This window comes from Delphinapterus leucas, chromosome 19 (assembly GCF_059928025.1).
Source record: "Delphinapterus leucas isolate spDelLeu-1000000601 "Yukka" chromosome 19, BTC_Dleu_Yukka2, whole genome shotgun sequence".
Lineage (NCBI taxonomy): Eukaryota > Metazoa > Chordata > Mammalia > Artiodactyla > Monodontidae > Delphinapterus > Delphinapterus leucas.
This window is the reverse complement of record NC_143147.1, coordinates 57,654,884-57,675,458: the sequence shown is the minus strand read 5'-3', so window position 1 is coordinate 57,675,458 and position 20,575 is coordinate 57,654,884. Positions and strand designations below refer to the sequence as shown.

General features: G+C 49.4%; 2 protein-coding genes across 7 annotated transcripts in view; one reads left to right on the top strand and one right to left on the bottom strand.

Annotated features, from left to right (window-relative positions):
* Window positions 1-20,575, top strand: part of TBCD (tubulin folding cofactor D) — a 177,676-nt gene that overhangs the window by 62,531 nt on the left and 94,570 nt on the right. The gene's annotated exons all lie outside the window — the stretch shown is intronic.
* On the bottom strand, window positions 4,014-12,873 carry ZNF750 (zinc finger protein 750). 2 transcript variants are annotated; one of them, XM_089901472.1, is made up of 4 exons: window positions 12,636-12,873; window positions 9,536-9,701; window positions 4,985-6,597; window positions 4,014-4,845 (listed from the first exon to the last, which is right to left on the bottom strand). In XM_089901472.1, exons 3-4 carry the CDS (start codon window positions 6,415-6,417, stop codon window positions 4,176-4,178), a joined length of 2,103 nt encoding a protein of 700 aa, XP_089757598.1. In that variant the 5' UTR covers window positions 6,418-6,597; window positions 9,536-9,701; window positions 12,636-12,873; the 3' UTR covers window positions 4,014-4,175. The 2 variants fall into 2 exon arrangements, with proteins under 2 accessions (XP_089757598.1, XP_022444924.2); XM_022589216.3 differs by lacking the exon at window positions 9,536-9,701.

Sequence of the window (20,575 nt, the reverse complement as noted above, 5' to 3'; positions counted from 1 at the left end):
TGGCTGTGGCCACAGCCTTCATTTGCAGAGTGCTGACCTCTCTTGTCTCCCGACCAGTCCCTCCCCATGGTCCTTTGTGCCTGGGTTCCCACTCTTCACTGCTCCTGACCCCCCTCCTGGCACTTTCCCATTCTCCTGATGATTGTGCACTTTCCTGATTTTTAACCTTTGTGCAGTTTTGAGCTGTTTGGACATTCCAGCCTGTAAGAAAAGTGACAGCCATAATGTGACGTCTGTGGCTTAGTGTGTGGAGTAGGAGTTGTGTTTTTCTCTATTAAAATGCTTTTCTCCTTGAGTGAAAGTGTGTGTGTGCTTCATTTCATACTCAGCCCTCTCCCGCCCTTGGGAGCGGAGTATTTTGGTCGAAGATTAAACCAGGGGTAGGGGTAGATGGCTGTGGGCTGCTGGTGAGACTGTTGCAAAGGGGCTTGTTAGTACTTTTGTTTTCTTCAATGTGAATTCAAGGATCCTTTTAGAGGTTATTTTCAGCTTTATTGGGGTATATAGTTCACCTAACATACAGTTGACCTATTTTAAGTATCTAAGTCAATGGCTTTAGTCTATTACACTATTAATTTTTAAAAAACATTTTAAAATATGTACGACATAGAAATCTGCCACATTAATGATGTTTAAGTGTACGATTCAGTGGCATAAGCTACATTTACGATGTTGTACAACCATTACTATCACCATCTATTTCCAAAACTTTTCACGTTCCCAAACAGAAACTCTGTCCCCCTTAAACACTAATTCCCCCTTCCCCCTCCCCTCAGCCCTGATACCCATGAATCTATCTGCCTCTGTGAGTTTGCCTGCTCTGGGGAACCTCATATAAGTGGAATCATGCAAGATTTGTCCTTTGTGTCTGACTTATTTCATTCAGAATTTCTTTTTCTTTTAACTTTTGTATTTTTATTTATTTGTTTACTTATTTATTTGGTTGCACTGGGTCTTAGTTGCGGCAGGTGGGCTCCTTAGTTGTGGCTCGTGGGCTCCTTAATTGTGGCATGCGAACTCTTAGTTGCAGCATGCATGTGGGATTTAGTTCCCTGACCAGGGATTGAGCCCGGGCCCCCTGCATTGGGAGCGCAGAGTCTTTTTTTTTTTTTTTTTTTTGTGGTATGCAGGCCTCTCACTGTTGTGGCCTCTCCTGTTGCGGAGCACAGGCTCCGGACGCACAGGCTCAGCGGCCATGGCTCACGGGCCCAGCTGCTCTGCGACATGTGGGATCTTCCCGGACCGGGGCACGAACCCACGTCCCCTGCATCGGCAGGTGGACTCTCAACCACTGTGCCAACAGGGAAGTCCCTTACTCAGAATTTCAAGGTTAAATTCATGTTGTAGCTTGTGCCACAACCTCATTCCTTTTTATGGCTGAATAATATTCCTTTGTGTGGATGGACCACCTGTTAGTTATCTGTTCATCTGTCAGTGGATACTTGGGTTATTTCCATTTTTTCACTATTGTGAATAATGCTGCTAATGAACATTGGGTGCACGTATCTGTTTGAATCCCTGTTTTCATTTCTTTTAGGTGTATGCCTAGGAGTGGAATTGCTGGGTTACGCGGTAATTCTGTATTTAACTTTTTGAGGGTTTATCGCTTTTTGTATGTAAAGGTTAGAAACTTCCAGCTCTGAAGTCGGGTTATATGTGAATGGAGAAAGGTACTGTCATTGAAAAACCACCAAGACTGGTTTTTTTTCTTTTTTTTGTTACAAAGATCTAAGACCCCATTGTGCTTGTAAGGATAGTTACAGAGAGCCTGCATGGTTTCTGCGGCTGTGTGCATGCAGGTGACCTTTTGGAGGAATTGCATTAGGCGGGAGGAGTCCACAGGGCTGAAGGCACACATATGGCTCCACCGTGAACATCTGCAGGCAGTGCTGGGCTCCCGGCCTGTGTGGTTGCAGGAGACCGGACAGTTGTTTACCGTCTCTGGTTCCTCTTCTTGTCACTTAAGATGGTGGCGGACAGTTTTGGGTGAGCTATAAAACAGTGTCCTCAGAATCTTTGGGCCCCGGAAGGTTTATGTTCTTGTGTGTAAGGCACAAGGCGAGAGCTTGTGTCTAGGGCATGAGGCTTTGGGTCCCAGTCCTGGAGGCTTCTGAGGCCTGGCTCTGCTTCCCACAGGGTATGGACTTGCTGGAAAGCAGGGGTACCCTGTTTTTGGTCTTTGTCAAAGCATATTGGTATATAAAAAAGGAGAGCCCAGGCATGCCAGTGAAGGCTGCACAGGTATGCATCGGTTTCTGGTCGTGACAGTGCACGCATTGGATTAGTGGTGTCTGTCTGCGGGCACACCTCGGATGGGTGGCAGGGGCTCGTGGGCCATCCTGGATGATTTAGGGCTGTTTGTAACAGCGGCCTCCTATTTACCCTAAAAGAATATGACAAGCTCTGCATCCCTCCTGTGAGTTGATATCAGTTTTGTATAAATTTAACTTGCTGCAAGGCAGGTTATTTGCCATACTGAATAGTGTCATTTTAAAACAAAGCTATTGTATCACTGTTTTAAGTATGTCTGGTGGAATCCAGTCATCATGGTACCTTGGAATCCACCATCCTCCATCTAAAATGCAGGGATTTTATTCTTTATCTCCTTGAACCTGTATTTCCATTTACTTTTCCTAGAGAATTTTTCCTTAATGTGACAGGTTTCTGTGCTTGAGAATCTTTTGCTGATCTCCCTGTCAAGTATCTTCAGCAAGAGGATGTCTGTGAATGCAAACTTTAACTCTTACATTTTGTTTTGCCAAAAGGTAGTAAGCATTTAAGTTTTCTAGATTGAGTTTTTACAGGATTAGTTATTAGTACAAACTTGATCAAAATAACCGAAAATAACATTTTATTGGAATGCAACTTAACAAGATGGGTTTTTAGTTCAGGCTATCTTCTGGTGAGTAGTGCTTATATCTAGAACAAGGCAAGGTTCCAGATCAACTTTTTATTTAAAAATTTTTAATTTTTAGCTCTGAAAACTGAGAGACCTTGTATGTGCACGTCACTGGGAACGGCAGGCGTTAGCTTTAGCAGTGCTTTTTCGTTGAATGCTCATTGGATGGCTCTATTGGGACCACCTCTATTTTGGTCAAAGTGTGAGTTGAAACTGCCCATCTTGTGGAGAGAGGGTTCACCCAGTCAGCTCAGCTCGGCGCCACTGTTTCCAGGCCCTTTCTTGAGCCCCTGCCCCACTCCCAGGCAGTGCATTGCTGAGAAACACCCTCTGAACAGTGGGGAAGGGCCCTTGTGAAGCCAGGCCCTGTATGCTTGGTCTCCAGAGGTGCCCCCGGATGCCTGCACTCCCCCGGGCTCGATGACTACCGGTGGACAGCAGACACATGCACACGTGCACACGCCCTCACATGCACACACAGATGTACCCTCGTCCTCAGTTTTAATTGCTGCCTCAGCTCTTTTCTCTTTTTCATTGAGTTTATTTATTGTGGCAAAATATTGTATAACACAGAGTTTATGCTTGTCTTCTTTTTATGTATCCTTAAAGTTCACCTATGAGTTTACTGGAAAATTAGCAACATATACATCATTTTAGGAAGTGGAAAACGAGTCTGAATGAGTTGTGAAGACAGAGCATGTTGAGAATAGCTTCCCCAGCAATGCATTCTCCCCAATGGAAATAAATTACTTGTATAAATAGCCTCTTGCTGTCTGTGTATTGTTCAGTCATAACAAATCACAGTGTTTTTACACACAGAACTTTCATGCTAGTACTGAAAACGTCTTTGCCTGGCATTTTCCCCCAGTAATTGTTATTTACTTCAAAACACACAGTAGATTTAATAGAAAAACAGTTAAAACAATTTGTTCTAGTGCTGAGATATTTATAAGAAAAATGTTTTAAAGAGATTTCCTCTAAGATGCTAACACCTAAAAGTTACCTTTTAGTCCTATGCATTTCATCAGGTCCTACAGTGTGAGTCATTCAAGTATTTTACAACCAGAAGTAGAAGCACCTTTTAGTGTTCATGCTTAGTATTTACAAAACTGAATTGAGTTGCAGGTTTAGTTTAATTTTTTTGTTGAGAAGAAGAAAACTGCGTTGTAAAAATGTACCAGATAAAAAAGCAAGGGCCAGATGGAGGTTTGCTGCTGTCTCGCCTGCACCGGAAGGCGTGCTTGTGGCTGCAGCCTGTGGCTGGCCAGAGGTGGCTCTAAGACACCCGCGTTCTTTTCCGGAGTGTGAACACTCTGGCTGTGTCGCTGGGCTTTGCCTTCTTGGTTCCCTGCTGGGCCTTCCCTGCATCCCTGGGGCTCGTCCTCTTTTGCCCTTTGGGTCTGAGGTCGCACTGAGCCTCCTGGCTCTCAGGGGCTCTGGGGGTGGGTGCGTCTACCTGGCAGGCAGGCTCCTGGGCAGCGGGCTCGACGTTCCCTGGGCTGTAGGCCGCCAGCTGGCAGAGGGCGACGGCCGCAGTCTGCTTCTGCTCGTCACTGTCAGCTGAGCGTGTGTCCTGGGCCTTCCCAGCCGGGCTGGGCACAGGGATCTCCACAGAGCTGGGGTCGGGCCCGGCCCCAGAACTTGCTGTCTCCGACTGCGGAGCAGGAGTTGGGGTGGGGGCAGCCGCGGGTTCGGCCCCTCTCGGGCGGCTGCGGACAGAGGGCCTCGAAGTCAGGGCGTTGCAGGGGTCCTTCACCGAGAGGTTGAGGGGCGCGTCCTGTGGCTCCACAAATTCTCCATAGGCAGTGGTGTGTATAGTGGCCGGCTCAGCTTCTGGTTTCGTGGAGAGGTTCAGAGGGGCTGCCCTGGAGTCGTCCTCTGGGCTGGAGGGTGCAGCTTCCAGGCTCCCCATCTGAGCCAGAGCATCTGCGTTCACGGCCTCGAGGCTGGAAGAGACACAGAGAGGGAGTCACAGGGACCTTGCTGAGGGCCATTGCCCGTGGGGGGTTTGGGCAAGTACCAGCTCCTCTGATTAAGCACAACCAGAGACATTACTTCGGAGGTTTTGAAAATGGACTCTCTTACCTTTCTGGAGATGCAGCTCTGTTTTCTGGGGCCTGGGAATGTGGGCGCTCCGTGTTCTTCTTGACAGGCTTGAAGGCTGTGAGGCTCTGTTCTGGTGGATGGAGACTTCCTGGGGCACCAGAGGCCGGCATGTCCAAGAGGCTGCACAGCCCGGCACAGGGCTGGCTTGTCTGCGTGAAATTGGTGGGGCTCGGCCTTCCCGGGGAGCCTGTGGCTGCGCTGCCTGCACGTGGGCTCATTTTGGTCCCTTCCGTGTCCCTCTGCCCATCTCTGGAAAGGTCTTTAGCCTCGGGAGTCAGACTCTCTTTCTCAAACTCTGTGTGTTTTTTGTGGGAGTTTAACTTGGATGGACTCCAGGCCGGGTAGGCCAGGGCAGCTTCTTCCAGTAGGTGTGAGCTTTGATCTTGTGAAATACCATCAACGGGTGGGGGTCTGAGGCCGTAGGAGGAAAATGCAGACTCTGGTCTATAAAATCCATAAGGAATCGGCAGATTGGAGTGATACTGCTGGAAGAATCTGTAATGGTCGTATGTGGATGGAGCTGGGTTCAGGTGCTTAGGGATCGGCCCTGGGTGAGGCAGGAAATGTCTTTGGTCTTGGGCCCCGTAGATGGACAGCAGGGGGCTGTCACACTCGGGCGAGTTCCCTGCGAGTAGGTACGGTGAGTAGATGGTGGCCAGTCCGTGCTCTGTGTAAAAGTGAGGCGGGTACTCTGCGATGGTGGGGTGCACGTACGGCGAAGTGGCACCAAACCCCTTTGTGGATGGGATTTTATGTGGAAACTCAGGTGTGAGGAAAGGTGAGCCAGCTTTCCACGCATAGCCAGGGGCATGAAAGGCAGACTTAGTGTGGAAGGAGGCAGCTTTGGCTGGGGGCTGGGTCAGGGTCAGCGCTTCAGGAGCCTCGGTGAGTTCCTGCCCTTTGAGTCTGTGCTCGCCAACTGGCATGAATGCTGAAGGCCGGGTAGTGCCTTCCAGCACAGGCTGGGTGCCCGCGGTGGCTTCTGGAGCTGGACTCAGGGGTGCTGCTTCCTTGTGGAGAGTGGGCTTCTGTCCGGGGCACCTGTGGGGCCCGCACGCATGCAGGTCCACATTTTCCTTGATGTCATCCTTGGCGAGGCCATGTTGGAGCTTGGTGTCCAGGTGTGAGAGCCCACTTGGGACGGGCTTGGAGGAGGTGGGCTTTGCCATGGGGTCGGACTGATTGGTTGGCTTAGGGTCTGAAGAGTTCGGTTTGGAACACTTGGGAATGCGATCTTGCTCGGACACTAAAGTGATGGAATTTTTACAGAGGCCGTATTTCATGTGATTAAAAAGATGTGACTTTTCGTTGCAAGTAAAGGGACACTGGAAACACTTGTACTTGAAGGGCTTTCCTGGGGGCCTGGGGATGTAATGTGGCTTTTTTGGTTTTCGCTCTTTGAGAAGGCTCATTTTCCCTCTGCGGTTTGGCGTCTGAGCCCTGCTGGCTCCTGCGTAGTTCAGCTTTGGTGATTTTTAAGGAAGCAGGTCACTGCTTCTCCTTCGCTTTCCTGTCTGAGTGCTTTTACTTGAAGCCGGCTCCACGGGCTGTGGGTGTGACCAGGGAAGTCTCGTTCATTTGGGGACTGGGAGCTGCAATGGAGGAGCAGAGCCTTAGTGTTGGAACGATGGCTAACAGGCTAACAAAGAACCCCGGGGTCACGGAGGAGGTGAAGCAGAGGCCTCTGCAGGTGCAGAGGACGTAAGTGCTCTTGCGCGGCAGGTACGGGACGGGCATCAGCCACCCCTCCTCACTACCCTGGGCGCCACCCCTACGGCGTTCTCTGTTTTCTCAAGTCTGGTCCCAGGCGAGTGTGGTAGCAGGAGTGTTTAGCGTCATTTCAGAGAATACCTGTAACTCTTTTGAGTTTTGGGAACCTTTAGCCTGTGATCTGAGGCCTCAGGTGCCAGGAAGGTTGTGGACCCACCAGGCTGAGTGATCACTGAGATCCCACCCCCATCCATGTGCCTGGAGTTTCTGGACTGAGTCCCATCACTGTGCTGGCCTGACTGCTCTAACGTGAACCTGAGGAGGTCCAGGCTCATGCGTGTGTGTGACGTTCACATTTGTGCTCACTGAGAACAAGGCACGTGTGATTGTAACCTTCAGTCCATCTGCCCTATTTAATCACAGTGTTCTGTTCTATGAGGGAGTATTTAAAAGTGAAGAATATTTAAAAATGCCCCCCCCACCCGACCCTGTTTCTAAATTCACAAATGAAAAGTCAGCTTTCTGGGTAAGTAGCATTTGTGTTGGCCCAAATACAAACTTAAGTGCTGTGTTTATGTTGATTTGAATGATATTAAGATGCTGTGAGTCAGTGAGTGAGCAGATGTCCTCGTGCACTGCTGCCTTCCACTTGCCCACCTCACAGATGGCATGGAGTGAGTTCACGCACTAGCCCATCCCTGCCTATCCTGGCCTTAACCAAAGGCAGAAAAGCTTAGCAGCCCTCCTGGTAAGAGGAGACCAGAGTGGGACTTCCCTGGTGATGCAGTGGTTAAGACTCCACGCTCCCAATGCAGGGGGTCTGGGTTCCATCCCCGGTCAGGGAACTAGATCCCACATGTATACTGCAAGTAAAAGTTTGCATGCCACAACTAAGGAGCCTGCGAGCTGCAACTAAGGAGCCTGCCTGCCGCAACTAAGACCCGGCACAACCAAATAAATAAATAAATGAAATTTTTTTTAAAAATAGAGGAAACCAGAGTGAGTGGTGCCTAATTTTACAGATGGTTGGATCCTGGGAGGAACCCATCCCAGCCTTTAACGTGTACGAAGGGGCTTCTGGATATCTTCCCCAGGGTCCTCCTGTCCTTGCCTATCCCCCAAGCCTAACCTCCCCCCGGGTTTCCTTCAGAGGCTGCTCTGCACACCCCTGCCTCATAACCCGAAGCTGAGAACAAAGACGTGAGGTCTGGGAGGATCTCAGCAGGGCCGGGCGCGGCTGCGTGTCCAGGACCAGCCCATGGGGTGACTGTGTCTTAGAGAAAGCCTGTGGGTGGGGCGGGCTGGGGGAGTGGGTGTGAGGAATCAAGGCCTGCACTTTAATTTGCATAGAAAATGTAAAAAGGATTTAGCTTCTGGATATTTTTAAACACTTAGAAAAATAAAGTTAAAAGGAAATAACTTTTCAACTGCAGTTTTGCTTTAAGGAATAAGTAAATATGGACAGTTCTGAGTCTCGTGAAATTGCTTGTGTAAAGCATCGCCTTCTAGACATCGGGTTGGTTAAAACATTGAGCTGGAAAGCAGCCCTTTAAAAATAGAGAAATACACATGGGAAATCTAAGAGACTTGTTTTCACAAAATAAAATGTAGCTACTCTCCTTGCCATCTCACGCATCAGATGAGGTAATGGGTAGCTTGTGGGAGGAGGGTGTAAGGGGGGAGGGAGTGCGGTTTTAATTTCACTTGGATATCTTAAATTCTAAAAAAGCTATCTGATCTTATTCTCAGCAAACTGGTTCCTCTACTCATTTTTTCATATTTCTTAAAAACACAAGGAACCACTCTCCCCCCAAGAAGCTGCTTCTATTAACCTGTTTCATCATCCCGTTCTCTCAAAGGCATGTTTCTTTACTAAGAGGTGCTTTGGGTGGCTTGCAGCCTTCTGTTGCGGGGAGAGTTTCTGCATAGCAGGGGTGCTCAGGCACGTACTTTGGAGGAGAAATGAGATTTTTGGCTACCCCCTAATTGGAGAGGGCGTCCCCAGGCCCTCTTTGGGGGTGCTAACTGGCAGGGTGTCGGGTGGACAGAAGCCAGGCTGGCGGCACCTGGTGCCTGGCTCTGCGGCTTTGCAGCTTGCTCGCCCTCCTCCTCTCCCGTGAGCAGTTGTGTGAGCTGCACGGCAATGTGAAAGCCCAGCACAGTTAAACACGTGGTCACAGCTTTGCATCTTCCTGATTTCCCCTCTTAGTAAGGGAGAATGTGAAATAATTCTGTATGAGTTCAGTTCATACCTTGTGGGGCAGGTATGCCCTGGGCTATAAAAGCACGATTTCCTGCCTCCCGTCAGGAAGCGATTCCAGCCAGCTCGGGGCCAGCCTGATAAGTCAGGGCGGCCTGTGCTGGCACGTCCCATTATGCTCCCTGGTTCTGAAGGCGTGAGAACCTCTGCAAGTCAGGTTCCCATGATTGTATAGGATATGTTATGGCAAAGATCTGAAAACTGATGATTTCATCACTAGCTGGAAGCATCGTGATCAAAATGATGACAGTTGCAAAACATTTATCAAGTGTGAGCGCAGAGTCCTGGTGGTACCATGAGTGGATGCAGACACACATCTGCCGCACCCAGGACACGCGAGCCCAAACCAGCCGAAAACCCCCTCGGATTTAAGATAATGATGGTGTTAGCTTCAGAAGCAGTATTATTTAATATTGCTCATACTTTTAGGCAAAAGTAGAAATAAACCCACTTTGGTTAAGTTTTCTCAAAGGTTTATAGGAGGCAAGTTGTATGTAAGTTATCATAGCATTACCCAAAATAATAGTTTGGGAAATCATTGCTCTTATGTTAATATATACCTTTTTTCCGTCAAATGATGTTGTGCCCACAGGTTTGGTCTGAACTTCTTGTTCTGTGGTCAGTTAGCTTACAAGGACAGTAAAGAGGTTTTCAGGGGATGGTTTCCTTGGTACTGCTGTTCTGGGAGGTGAGAGTATTCTAGGGCATAATTGTTGCAAGGAGAGCCTGGATGGAGTCACAGGAGCAGTAGTTTTAGTAACTGAGTAAACTGACCTCTCAGGGTTACACAATTCGCTAGTTAAAACAAGGGAGCGCAGCTGCTTCAGATGCTGAAGGAGACAGGCTAGTTCACTTGGTTATAAAAATGCCAATAATGGGCTTCCCTGGTGGCGCAGTGGTTGAGAGTCCGCCTGCCGATGCAGGGGGCACGGGTTCGTGCCCTGGTTCAGGAAGATCCCACGTGCCGCGGAGCGGCTGGGCCCATGAGCCATGGACGCTGAGCCTGCGCATCTGGAGACTGTGCTCCGCAATGGGAGAGGCCACAACAGTGAGAGGCCCGCGTACCGCAAAAAAAAAAAAAAAAAAAAGCAATAATGTCAGAGAAGTAATAAGCAGGATAAGATTGAGGCTTCTGTAAGCTTCCAAGGGGCACAGCCTCCAGGAGGTGATGTCAGTCTGTGAGTTCTGTCCTGCTCAGGCGAGGCTTACAAGGATGAGGAGCTAAAGCCTAGTGCCCGGGGCGCTGTCGCTCTAGCCACCTGCAGAGATGGGGTTTGCCCGTCTCTGGTCAGCTTATATCTGTCAGGCCTGGTGCAGGCTGGCAGTGGAAAAAGGGTGTTGTCGCCTAAACAATATAATCCAGAATTTAACTGTTTGTAGTAAGTTCGGATTAGCAGTCAGAGGTGAAGTTTTTTCTAAAGGTGATAAGATTCGTGTCTCACCATCCTTGTCCTGGGAAGGCTGGTACAGGCTGGGGGGTTGCACAGGGAGAGGTTAAAAAAGCACAGCCCTGGGTTCGGCTTTCCTCGGAGAACTGCACTGTTAGCATGTTAGCTAAAAATGCAGATGTTGGCCTAGTCCTAGAAGGATGTGTGTGGGACAGTGTTTTTCACCCTTCTTTCACTTCCCACTGGGTCAGCAGGAGGTGCTGGGAGCCCTGCATGTCAGGTCAGGGTCAGGGTGCTGTCCTCGAATGCAGGAGGGCGCCCCTGCCTGCCTTGCGAGCAGCTGTTGGCACGAGGCCTGCCCTCAGAGCTGTGCCCTCAGCGGAGTTGGGACCCAGTGCTGAGGGGAGAGGGTGGGGAGCAGCGCCACAGAGACACCACGGCGTCTGGCCTGAGCCTGTTCCATTTCAGAACGCCCTCCTGTGACTCCTCATGCACTGTCACCCCTGCCTGTGTCCCAGGAGCCTGTCACCCCTGCAGAAGCCCGGGAGCCGGTCTGGCCTCCCCTCCCACAGGCCTGGGCGGCTGGACGGTGGTGCCCAAATGGCGCTCTGAGCAGCCCGTGGTTTTGTGTCCACAGGGCTTTATCTGCTTGTTTCTGAAGCACTGAGGTGCCAGTGCATGTCTCTCAGTAGCCTCCTAAGTGTGGACTATGAATGTAGCTGCCAGCTGTTAGGGTGACAGTGAGTGGCTGGCATATTTAATAATTTTCTAGGGGGTTTGAAGTCAGAAATAATAGGCAAGAGAAAGATTTTTTTTGAACTTTGATAGGACACAATAGAGGTAATTATAGCTTAACTTTACAGGGCATGGCTGTGACGTGCCGGCCAGCTATGCATGTCATGTGCACTAACTTCTGCGCTGGAATAATCCTCAGCCCTCCCCGGTGGTGTCCAGCTGCCTGGCAGGGAGCCTCACCAGGTAGCGCGTTCTGAAGGGCATGCTATAATTACGATATTGTGATGTGGCATTATTGCATAACTCAGGGACACGCCGTTGTCACCTACCCACTGGGGTGTTGCAAGAACGAGATTTGTGAGTTTTACTCCAATTGAGCTTTTCCAGTGATTAACCACCACTCCCTCCCAGACTTTCGGTTCTTTAAAATGAAGGATAAACTTCAGGGCAACCGTAACCTAGGGAAAAAGACGGTTTTCTGGCATATAGTTTGGAAGAATGGATCCAGGAAGACCACCAGGGGCTCTTTCTGGTTTCAGCCAGAGATCCTGGGTTACAGACAGAGTGCTTAGCAGTGAATGCACAGCTTTAACGTTTGGGGCACCTCCCTAGGGCCAGAACCCCTAACCACCAGCCTGCCTCCTTACCTTAAAGCACCACGTTAAAGCATTGCAAGGACTTGGCTAATACAAAATACAAATCATGATAACAAATGTAGACAGGTTTTGATTGCATTAAGTCTGATGTTGGTCAAGTTTGACGAATAATTTGGTCAATAATGGTTTTCATGCAGATTTATGAGAAACTTTATAAGAGTAAGAAAACCCCTTTTGTATATACAGGGATCCTCTTTAGTTAAGGTGGTTTTTTTTTTTGGTAAGCTTATGTCAAAACAGCACTTATTTTAAATCCTAATAAAAGGTTTTTAAATTAAAGAAATTATAAATTAAGGTCAGCAATTATATATATGCATATATATGATCCTTTTATGTTGAAACCTGTAGTTTATTTTTGAGGTGAGGAACAGATAAGCAATAACATCAATTTGAGTTTTGGTTTAAAGTTTATGAATTTTGGAACTTCCCTGGTGGTCCAGTGGTTAAGACTTTGCCTTCCAATGCAGGGGGTACGGGTTTGATCCGTGGTTGGGGAGCTAAGATCCCACATGCCTCGTGGCCAAAAAACCAAAACATAAAACAGAAGCAGTATTGTAAGAAATTCAATAAGGACTTTTAAAATGGTCCACATCAAAAATAACTTAAAAAAATAGTTTATGAATTTTATGGTAGAAATGAGAACTTCATATATCCACATAAACTTGTTTACACTCTTAGAATAAAGTGTAAGCCTTATTAAAAGTTTTGTAACAATGGTCTCCTTTCCAGCAGTGCACCTGCTGGGTCCTGAGTAATCCGCGGAGAAAAGAGCAGGGCAGAGAAACTCTGGGCAGGTGATTCACTGAGTAGATAGTTTAAGATACATCTGAGAGGAGTATTGAAAGAAAACTCGCATTTGAGAAGAAATAGTAGGTACTTACCAGAGGCTGGGAGGTGGAAGCCGTGGCTGTGGCTGCCTGGCCGGAGCAGGACCTGTTCTCACGCTCGCTCTCACTGAAACTGGAGCCGGCTGTTCCAGTGGGAGGGATTTAATGTAGGAGTCGAGCCCTCGGGGCGTAGAGATGCACCTGATATTCCTCCCGCCCGCAGCTACGATTCATGTGTTTGCACCCACCCAGCCGGCCGGCCAGTGCCACCTCCGTGCCTCACGGCAGCTCCCTGCCCAGGTTTTGTGAGTGCCAGGTTAGTGCCGCCTGGCTCTCCTTGGACGCGGGGGTTGCACGTGTTCGAGGTTAGGATAGAGGCCTCCCAGGGGAGCCACAGCCGGTGCAGGAGGCAGCAGCAGATGCTGACATTTAGCCTGAAATGCATCTCCTCTGACAGATGCCGACAGCCCCTGTGTCCTCCCCGTGAGGGTCTGGCGGAGCCTTTGTCACCCTTCACCCCGGGGCCTGGGAGGCCTGCCCGGGTCCTCCTGGAAAGCAGGAGGGGGGCCGCGTCAGCTGCCTCCGGGACCTGCCGGTGCATGCCCGGGACAAGCCCTGAGCTCTGCTGCCCCGCCGCGTGGCCGCGTGCTGCCGCGGGAATGGCCTGCATGCCCTCGCGCGCGGCCCTTTTCTTCTCTTTTCAAATAAGTAAGGCACTTAATTTGTGACCTAGGGCATCCCCCTCCCCTTCAGCTGCTTGCTATTGAGTCTGTGGCTGTCTCCCTGCTCTCGGAGAGACTGCGTGTGGTGCGGGTGTGGGAATAGGGAGAGGGGTGTGTGCTGCGTGGGCACGGGTGCCAGGGTGGGCCTGCCAGGCTAGATGCTGTTTTAGTTTTTTTTTCTTTTAAGGCTTAAGATTTTACTTGGCTTTACCTTCATATTGAATTAAAAAAAAAGTGTTTTAGTTACTTTTGTCTAAATTAAACATCCACATAATTTAGAGAGTGAAAAAATAGTTCTGAATCTTGTCACAAAAAAACAGCAGTTCTGCTGTTCCCCTCGCCTCTTGCTGGTAATGAGCCACCCAAAGCAGATGGCTTAAAAAAACTACCATTTTATGATCTCGAGATTTTGTGGGTCAGGAGTCTGGTTTGTGCCGGCGAGCCTTGCATCCTGTGGCGTTAGTGAGTACTCACCTGCCTCGTATCCTGGGGGAGCGGCGGGGCCCTCCTCTTCCCTTTAGTTTCACTCCAGAGGCCTCTCCAGGATGGTGATCAGTCTTAACTCCGCGTGGGACTCAGAGCGCAAGGCAGAAACTTCCAGTCTTCCGAGAGGCTAGGCAGAGAACCGTCCCAGCACCGTGGTGTCACACTTGGCTCCCAGGTTTGAGGGAGGGGATGGGCCCCACCTCTCAGTGGGAGGGTGTCAGCTGGCTGCTCCCCTCCCATCCTCCCTGCCAGGAGCCCCACTTGAACCTTTTCTTAGCTGAGGATTTTGGTATTTACCTCGTTGATTCCAAATAATATTACTCTGTTGCCAGTTTTGTTCCCTCCACCCCCCTCACTGCTCCCAGTTTCCGGTGTTGTCTGTTGACTTGCTTTTATGGGAAATGAGAATGTAGCTCTTTGGCCCCTCTGCCTCCACGCCTGCCTTCCCCGTCATCTGAGATTTCCTCTACTTCTTTCCTGAATTGGAAGCCAGGCTTCCTGGATCCCATGTTGTCCTCTCTCTTGGGTTGATCTTTTGTTTGGATATGAGGCACAGCCCTTTTGTAGGCTCCTGAGAAAGAATGCAAGAGAGGGGAATCTTTGGAGACCCTGAATGATTGAAAGGGTCTTTCTTCTACCCTTCCTCCTGGTTGATAGTCTGGCTGGGTATAGAAGCCTAGGCCAGAAAGCATTTACTGTCAGTGTTTTGAAAGTGATCTAGCTTTCAGTGCTGCTGCTAAAAAGTTTGTTGTGATTCGGATCCCTGACTCTTTACCCCCAACATTTTAAATTTTTTTAATTTCTGGCTGTGCTGGGGCTTTGTTTCTCTGCGAGGGCTTTCTCTAGTTGCGGCAAGCGGGGGCTACTCTTCATCGCGGTGTGCGGGCCTCTCACTATCGCGGCCTCTCCTGTTGCGGAGCACAGGCTCCAGACGCGCAGGCTCAGTAGTTGTGGCTCACGGGCCTAGTTGCTCCGTGGCATGTGGGATCCTCCCAGACCAGGGCTCGAACCCGTGTCCCCTGCATTGGCAGATTCTCAACCACTGCGCCACCAGATAAGCCCCCTGGCAGGAGTTCTTTAGACCCAACCAAGTTGTCAGTTACTTGCCGCGCAGTCTTAATTTGGATGTTTGGTGGTCGTCTGGGTGGATCTTTTCAAGTCCAAAGAGATAGAGCAATAGGAGAATGAGAAAGACGGAGGGGGAGAAGCCTTGGCCTCAGCGCGCTTCTTCACGGCCAGAGAACTGCTCTCTGCCAGACCCTGCAGGCGATGTCAGCTGCCACTTAACGGGCTACTCGAATCTGCATGGCTCAGGATAAGTCCCAGCCACCCTTCAGAGGGGAGCCGTAGCCCAGTAGGCAGATCGAGATTACGGCCTTGGAGGCCCCGCATTGGGTGCCAGAAAAGATGTTGCAGGAAAGAGAGTGGGGTGCGAGAGGATGGTCACATCCCAAGTCATGTCTGAGTCCCTGGGATGGCCGCCAAGTGTGGGTTCTTGGCTTTGTGCAGGCAAGAATTCAAGAGCAAGACATAGTAAAGTGAAAGAAGGTTTATTCAGGGAGATACACACTCCATGGAGTGTGGGCCATCTTGGAAGGCAAGAGACCTCCCCCAACATTCTAATATGAAAAATTTCAAACATACAGATAAGTTGTGAGAATTTGACAGTGAATGCTCAGACACCCAGCGCTGGTTATGCAGTGAACATTTTCCTCTGCCCTACCACACTCGTGGCTCTCCACATTCCCTCGCCTTAACCACGCATCGATCCATCTCAAGTATTTGCTGCATTTCAGAGTCAGTGACAGACATCACTCACTTTACCCCTGAACACCTTAGGCTTGTTATTAACTGTTCACACTTCTTCTTTTAAAGGTAGAATTCACATGTGATGAGGGCACAGATCCCAAGAATACCATTCCCTGAGTCCTGAGCATACCCCCTGCTGGGAAGTGGAGCATTATGATCACCCCACCCGGAAGCAGCCGCTGGCTGGATTTTCTTCCTTCACAGATTAGTTTTACCTATTGTAGAATTTTGTATAAATGGTGATTCCCTGATTCTCCACATGCCACTGCTTCTCTCCTGCAGGCTCTTTTCTCTGTCCTCAGTGTTCTCATTTTCCTTAGCTTTCTCTTCGACCCTTCTTTTAAGTATTTCTATTCAGCTATTATTATTTTTGGGTTCCAAGAGTTCATGCTGGTTCTCTGAGTGTTCCTTTCTTAGTATCTTATTCTTAGGTAGTAGTTGCAATAGCTTCTCTTATTTCTCTGAGGATTTTTTTTTTTTTTTTCGCGGTACACAGGCCTCTCACCGCTGTGGCCTCTCCCGCTGTGGAGCACAGGCTCTGGACGCGCAGGCTCAGTGGCCATGGCTCACGGGCCCAGCCACTCCGCGGCACGTGGGCCCAGACCGGGGCACGAACCCGCGTCTCCTGCATCGGCGGGCGGACTCTCAACCACTGTGCCACCAGGGAAGCCCTCTCTGAGGATTTTAATGATGTTTTTTTGGCAGGTGGTGTGGTTCTCCCTGTAGTCTCCATTTCTTTCACAAAGGTTTTCTGTTTTCACTGTGACCCCTCCTTTACCTGCTTACCATCGCCAGAAAGAGTTCACTCTTGCAGGGGTGGGTGGGGGGTGGTTAGGCACTTATTGAGCGTTTACTAGGTATAAGGTCTTGTGCTAAATAAGCATCCTGTCAGTGTTAATCTGTTTAATCACTACAACAACTCTTCAAAATGGGAACTGTCAGCCTGATTTGCAGAGTCAAGCAGCACAGAGAGGTTAAGTAACTTGGCCGAGGTCACCCAGCCTGAAGGACGACAGAGCAGAGTCCTAGAGGCAGTGGGAAGGTTGCACTGGGAGAGGGATGGTCGTGTCTGAGTTGGATTGGGGACTTGTGCTCTGTGGCTGCTGCCAAGACACTCGAGTCTTGGCTCTGTTCTTTCGTCCTCCTGTTACTTGGAGCAGTTATCTGACCTGGGCGTCAAGCTTCCCCTCTGTAGAAGGTACCTTGGAGGCCTCTACTCGTGGGTTTTCTTTGGAACCTGATGGGTTAATTACAACATCCCACCGAATTGCATTTGTATGCTGGGAATGATATGCGTCACAGAACAAAACATCTTTGATGAAGGTAGCAGATTGCTTATACTTTTGACCTTACAAGTAAATACAAGTTAGTTTTAATTTTAATTGTTAGCACTCCTTTTGGGGTGCAGCATCCAGAGGAAAGGAAAAGGAAATGAAAATTCTACAGAAGATTCAAGGCATAATTTCAATTTCTCTAATTTTGGTTGTTGTTAGGGACAGTAAGTCCTAAGCAGCTGCCGAGATGGCATTTGTTAAGTTCTTGAGATGAACACATGTCCTGAAAGGTCCTGTCCTCATGGCGCCGGGGAGGTCCCCTGAGAAGGGGAGCAGGGGATGGTTCCTGAGGCTGAGGGGCACCTAGCTGCCCAGACTGTCTCTCAGGGTCTCCCCTGAGACGTGAGCTCCACCTTCGTGGGTCACGTGAGATGTGGTGGGGCTCAGGCCAGCAGGCAGGATGCTGCTCCCCTGGGGGCACGTGGGTGGTGGGACTGCTGGAGGGCAGGGCACCTGTGTCTTTCATGGCAGCTTACACTCATGCACGTGCACACGAGTATGCACACTTGCTCACTAGGCCTTTGTTCATTGGTTGGAGAACGAGTACGGGGGACGAGGACAGACACTGTCCCCTGCTGCCCCCCGCCCTGTGCTGACCACCCTGCCCCGCACCCACTCCTGCTTCGCGCCTCAGGCCCGTGTGCTCATCAGGGTCCCTCGACTATAATTCGTTTCCAGTTGGGGCCCCACAGGGAGCAGCCTGTCCAGGGGGACTGGTCCTGAGGTGGCCCCACTTTGGGCCCCTCCTGCTTGGTTCCTCTCCCTGGGACTTGCGTTGTTCCCACGTCCTCCTCTCTGCCTGCGTCTTGGTGCCAAGCTCTGCTGCTGGCATTTGGCCTCTGTGTCTTGGTGAAGGCAGGATCTTTCTGAAGATGGAGGGGAGGCCCTGCCCTGGAGGGTCCTGCCGCTTTCCTGGGCTCTCTTCTGGCCCTGCAGCCTGTCTGCTCGTCGGCTCCCGCCCCCGACTTGTGCTGCTCAGAGGTGCCGGCAGTGGGGCGGGGGGACTGTTGTCCTGATACAGCCCGCGTGTGCCGGGAGGCTGCCCCCACGGGCCCCGCAGGTGGCTGGCGCCTGGGACCTCGCTCGAGCTGAGCTTGGTCTGTGCCGGGGCTGGGCTTGAGCCCACCAGGCCCTCAGGGTCCTCCCCTGTTGCACATGTGAGAGCTGGGCCCATGAGACTAAGTGTGGGGAGCATGGGGCACACACCAGCTGAGCCGGGAGCTGGAACCATGGTCGTCTTTCTCAGGTGATGTACTTGGTTTCTCATTAAAAAAAAAAAACCCTGAGGGTATCAATCTATTTTTGCTTATCAAACAGTTGAAAAATAGAAATGAAAGTAGAGTTTATTTAGCTGTCTGATGAGGCAGGCCAAGGGGCGTGAGAGTGTTCGGGGAAAGTTTTATTTTTGGACGTTTACCTTCCTTTGATGATGAAGCAGAGGAATTCATTTGTAACTTGAAGTCTGAGATGTGTAATACATTACTTGAATTTTAATTTGCCTATTATTCTAGTAATGCCACTATTTGAATATTTATGGAACTGGAGCTACTTTATGTTTCGGAGGGGAGCACACCGGCCTCCTTCCCGTCAGGCTGTCCAGTGTCTGGTGGGGCTGCCGGTTTCAGTGTGTGTGGCCTGTGGGCAGCTTTAGTGCCTGCAGCTCCCGCGACTCCTCCCCGATGACGCCTTCCCCCAGGGAGGTGTGGAACCTAGCAGAGCTGAGCTGGACCCGGGGCTCCTCCTGGCTCGGGAAGCCGTGTGGGGGCCAGGGTGGGGGAGGGGTTCTGCTTTGGACAGGGTCTTGGAGCCCAGTGTGATCTGGGCTGTGGCTTCTGTGTCTGAAGTGAAACTTGAAACCGTGAGCTCTGCCTTGTTTTGTCTTTGGCTGGGAGACTGATTCAGGTTTGTGACCTTGGGCCAAGATTAGAGGGTTCCCACAGCTTTCCTCACCTCTTCCCCTCTGTCTGCCTGACAGTATCATGCCTGTGTTTCAGGGTCCTCACTCATCCCTCCTTGGGCTGGTTACGGTTTTTCAGGGGGCAGGTCATGTGGCACTTTATCTCCTTTTATTGAATTTATATGTATGTATGTATTTATTCATTAAATTAAAAACATCTTTTTTTTGGCCATGCCACGTGGCTTGTGGGATCTTAGTTTCCTGACCAGGGATTGAACACGTGCTCTGCTTGTAGAAGTGCGGAGTCCTAACCACTGACTGCCATGGAATTCCCTGAATTTGTATTTAAAAGGTGCTTTTTACCTGTCATCTCTGGATATGTTCACAACCACGTGTAGAAGTTACTTGGTTAAAGTAAACAAGGACAAGGAGAAAAATTAGCACACAGACTTTTTTTTTGTCTCATGCTACAAATAACGTCAGTGAAAACATAGCAATAAAAGAGCCGTGAACAGACTAAAAAGACAGCGAGGGCAGGCCCCCTTCGTTCCCTTGTTCTGCTTGACTCCAGCTGCCGGCCCTCATGTGTGTGGTGTTGCAACGCTAAAGCCATCCACAGCATGAATCTTTTTCCCTTTTGTTTCCAGACATTGTTTTGGTTCTTTTTCAAATCTTCCTCTTTTCTTCACTATGGTTTCCATTCCTCTTTTTATGCGTTTAATATTCTAGGCCTGTATTTCCGATATTGTCTTTTAGGTTCTGTTTTTTGTCCACAGTGCTTGGGCTTCTGATCCTTTTGTGTTGTCTGCAGACTCCCTCATGTGTGTGCTTTTCTTGTGTAATTTTACATTGACTGACTTTTACTCCACCTGTTTTGAGGCAGCTGGTTACGATGCTTGTCCAGGACTCAGAGGACAGCCTCGAGCAGGCTTCCTGTGAGTCCCTCAGCTTGGGCTCATCCCCGTCAAGGTGGTGCACATAGCCCTGGGGCTTTGACTCCTCGCGAAACTTGAGGCTGTGAGAAGCAGAAATCAGTAGGGTTGCAGGGATAAATGGACGAATCTGGTGTCCTCCTGAGAGCTCAGAACACCTCTCTTGATTGCTGACAGTTCATTTATGAAATAGAATAGTGGGATGAAATAGAATAGTAGGGAGCCTTGTATCTAAGACTTAGACAACAGAAAAACAGGCCTGATTCTATGGATTTGTGTAGGGCTCTGCAGCTGTGGTTGAGGGGATGCAATCTTAAGACACAGAGGAACATTTACAAATGCTGCATGTTTACTAGTAAGGCCATAAAACAAGTCTCAAGAAATTTCAGAGAACCACTGGTGTACAGACTACATTTTTTGACCACAAAGCAATAAAATTAAAAGTCAGATACAGAAGGATAAAGGTATGATGTGAATTTTTAGTTTGAAAATATATGTATTTCTAAATAACACATGAATCAAAGAAGAAATCCCAATAGAAATTTTATAATAAAAATTTAAAGGTAGACATGAACAGTAACAAAATTATTATGTATCAGAACTCTCAAGATGCAGCTAGTAGTGTACTTATAGGGAAATTTAAAACCTTAAGCAGGAGTTGTGAAACTATGGCCCGCGGGCCCAAGCTGGCCTTGGCCTGTTTTTGTATGGCCTTGGAGCCAAGAATGGTTTCTCCTTTTTTCAACATTGTTTTAAAAAAAAGAAAAGGGAAGCAGCCAGTGGTCTGCAAAGCCTGAATGCCTGGGCTCTGGCC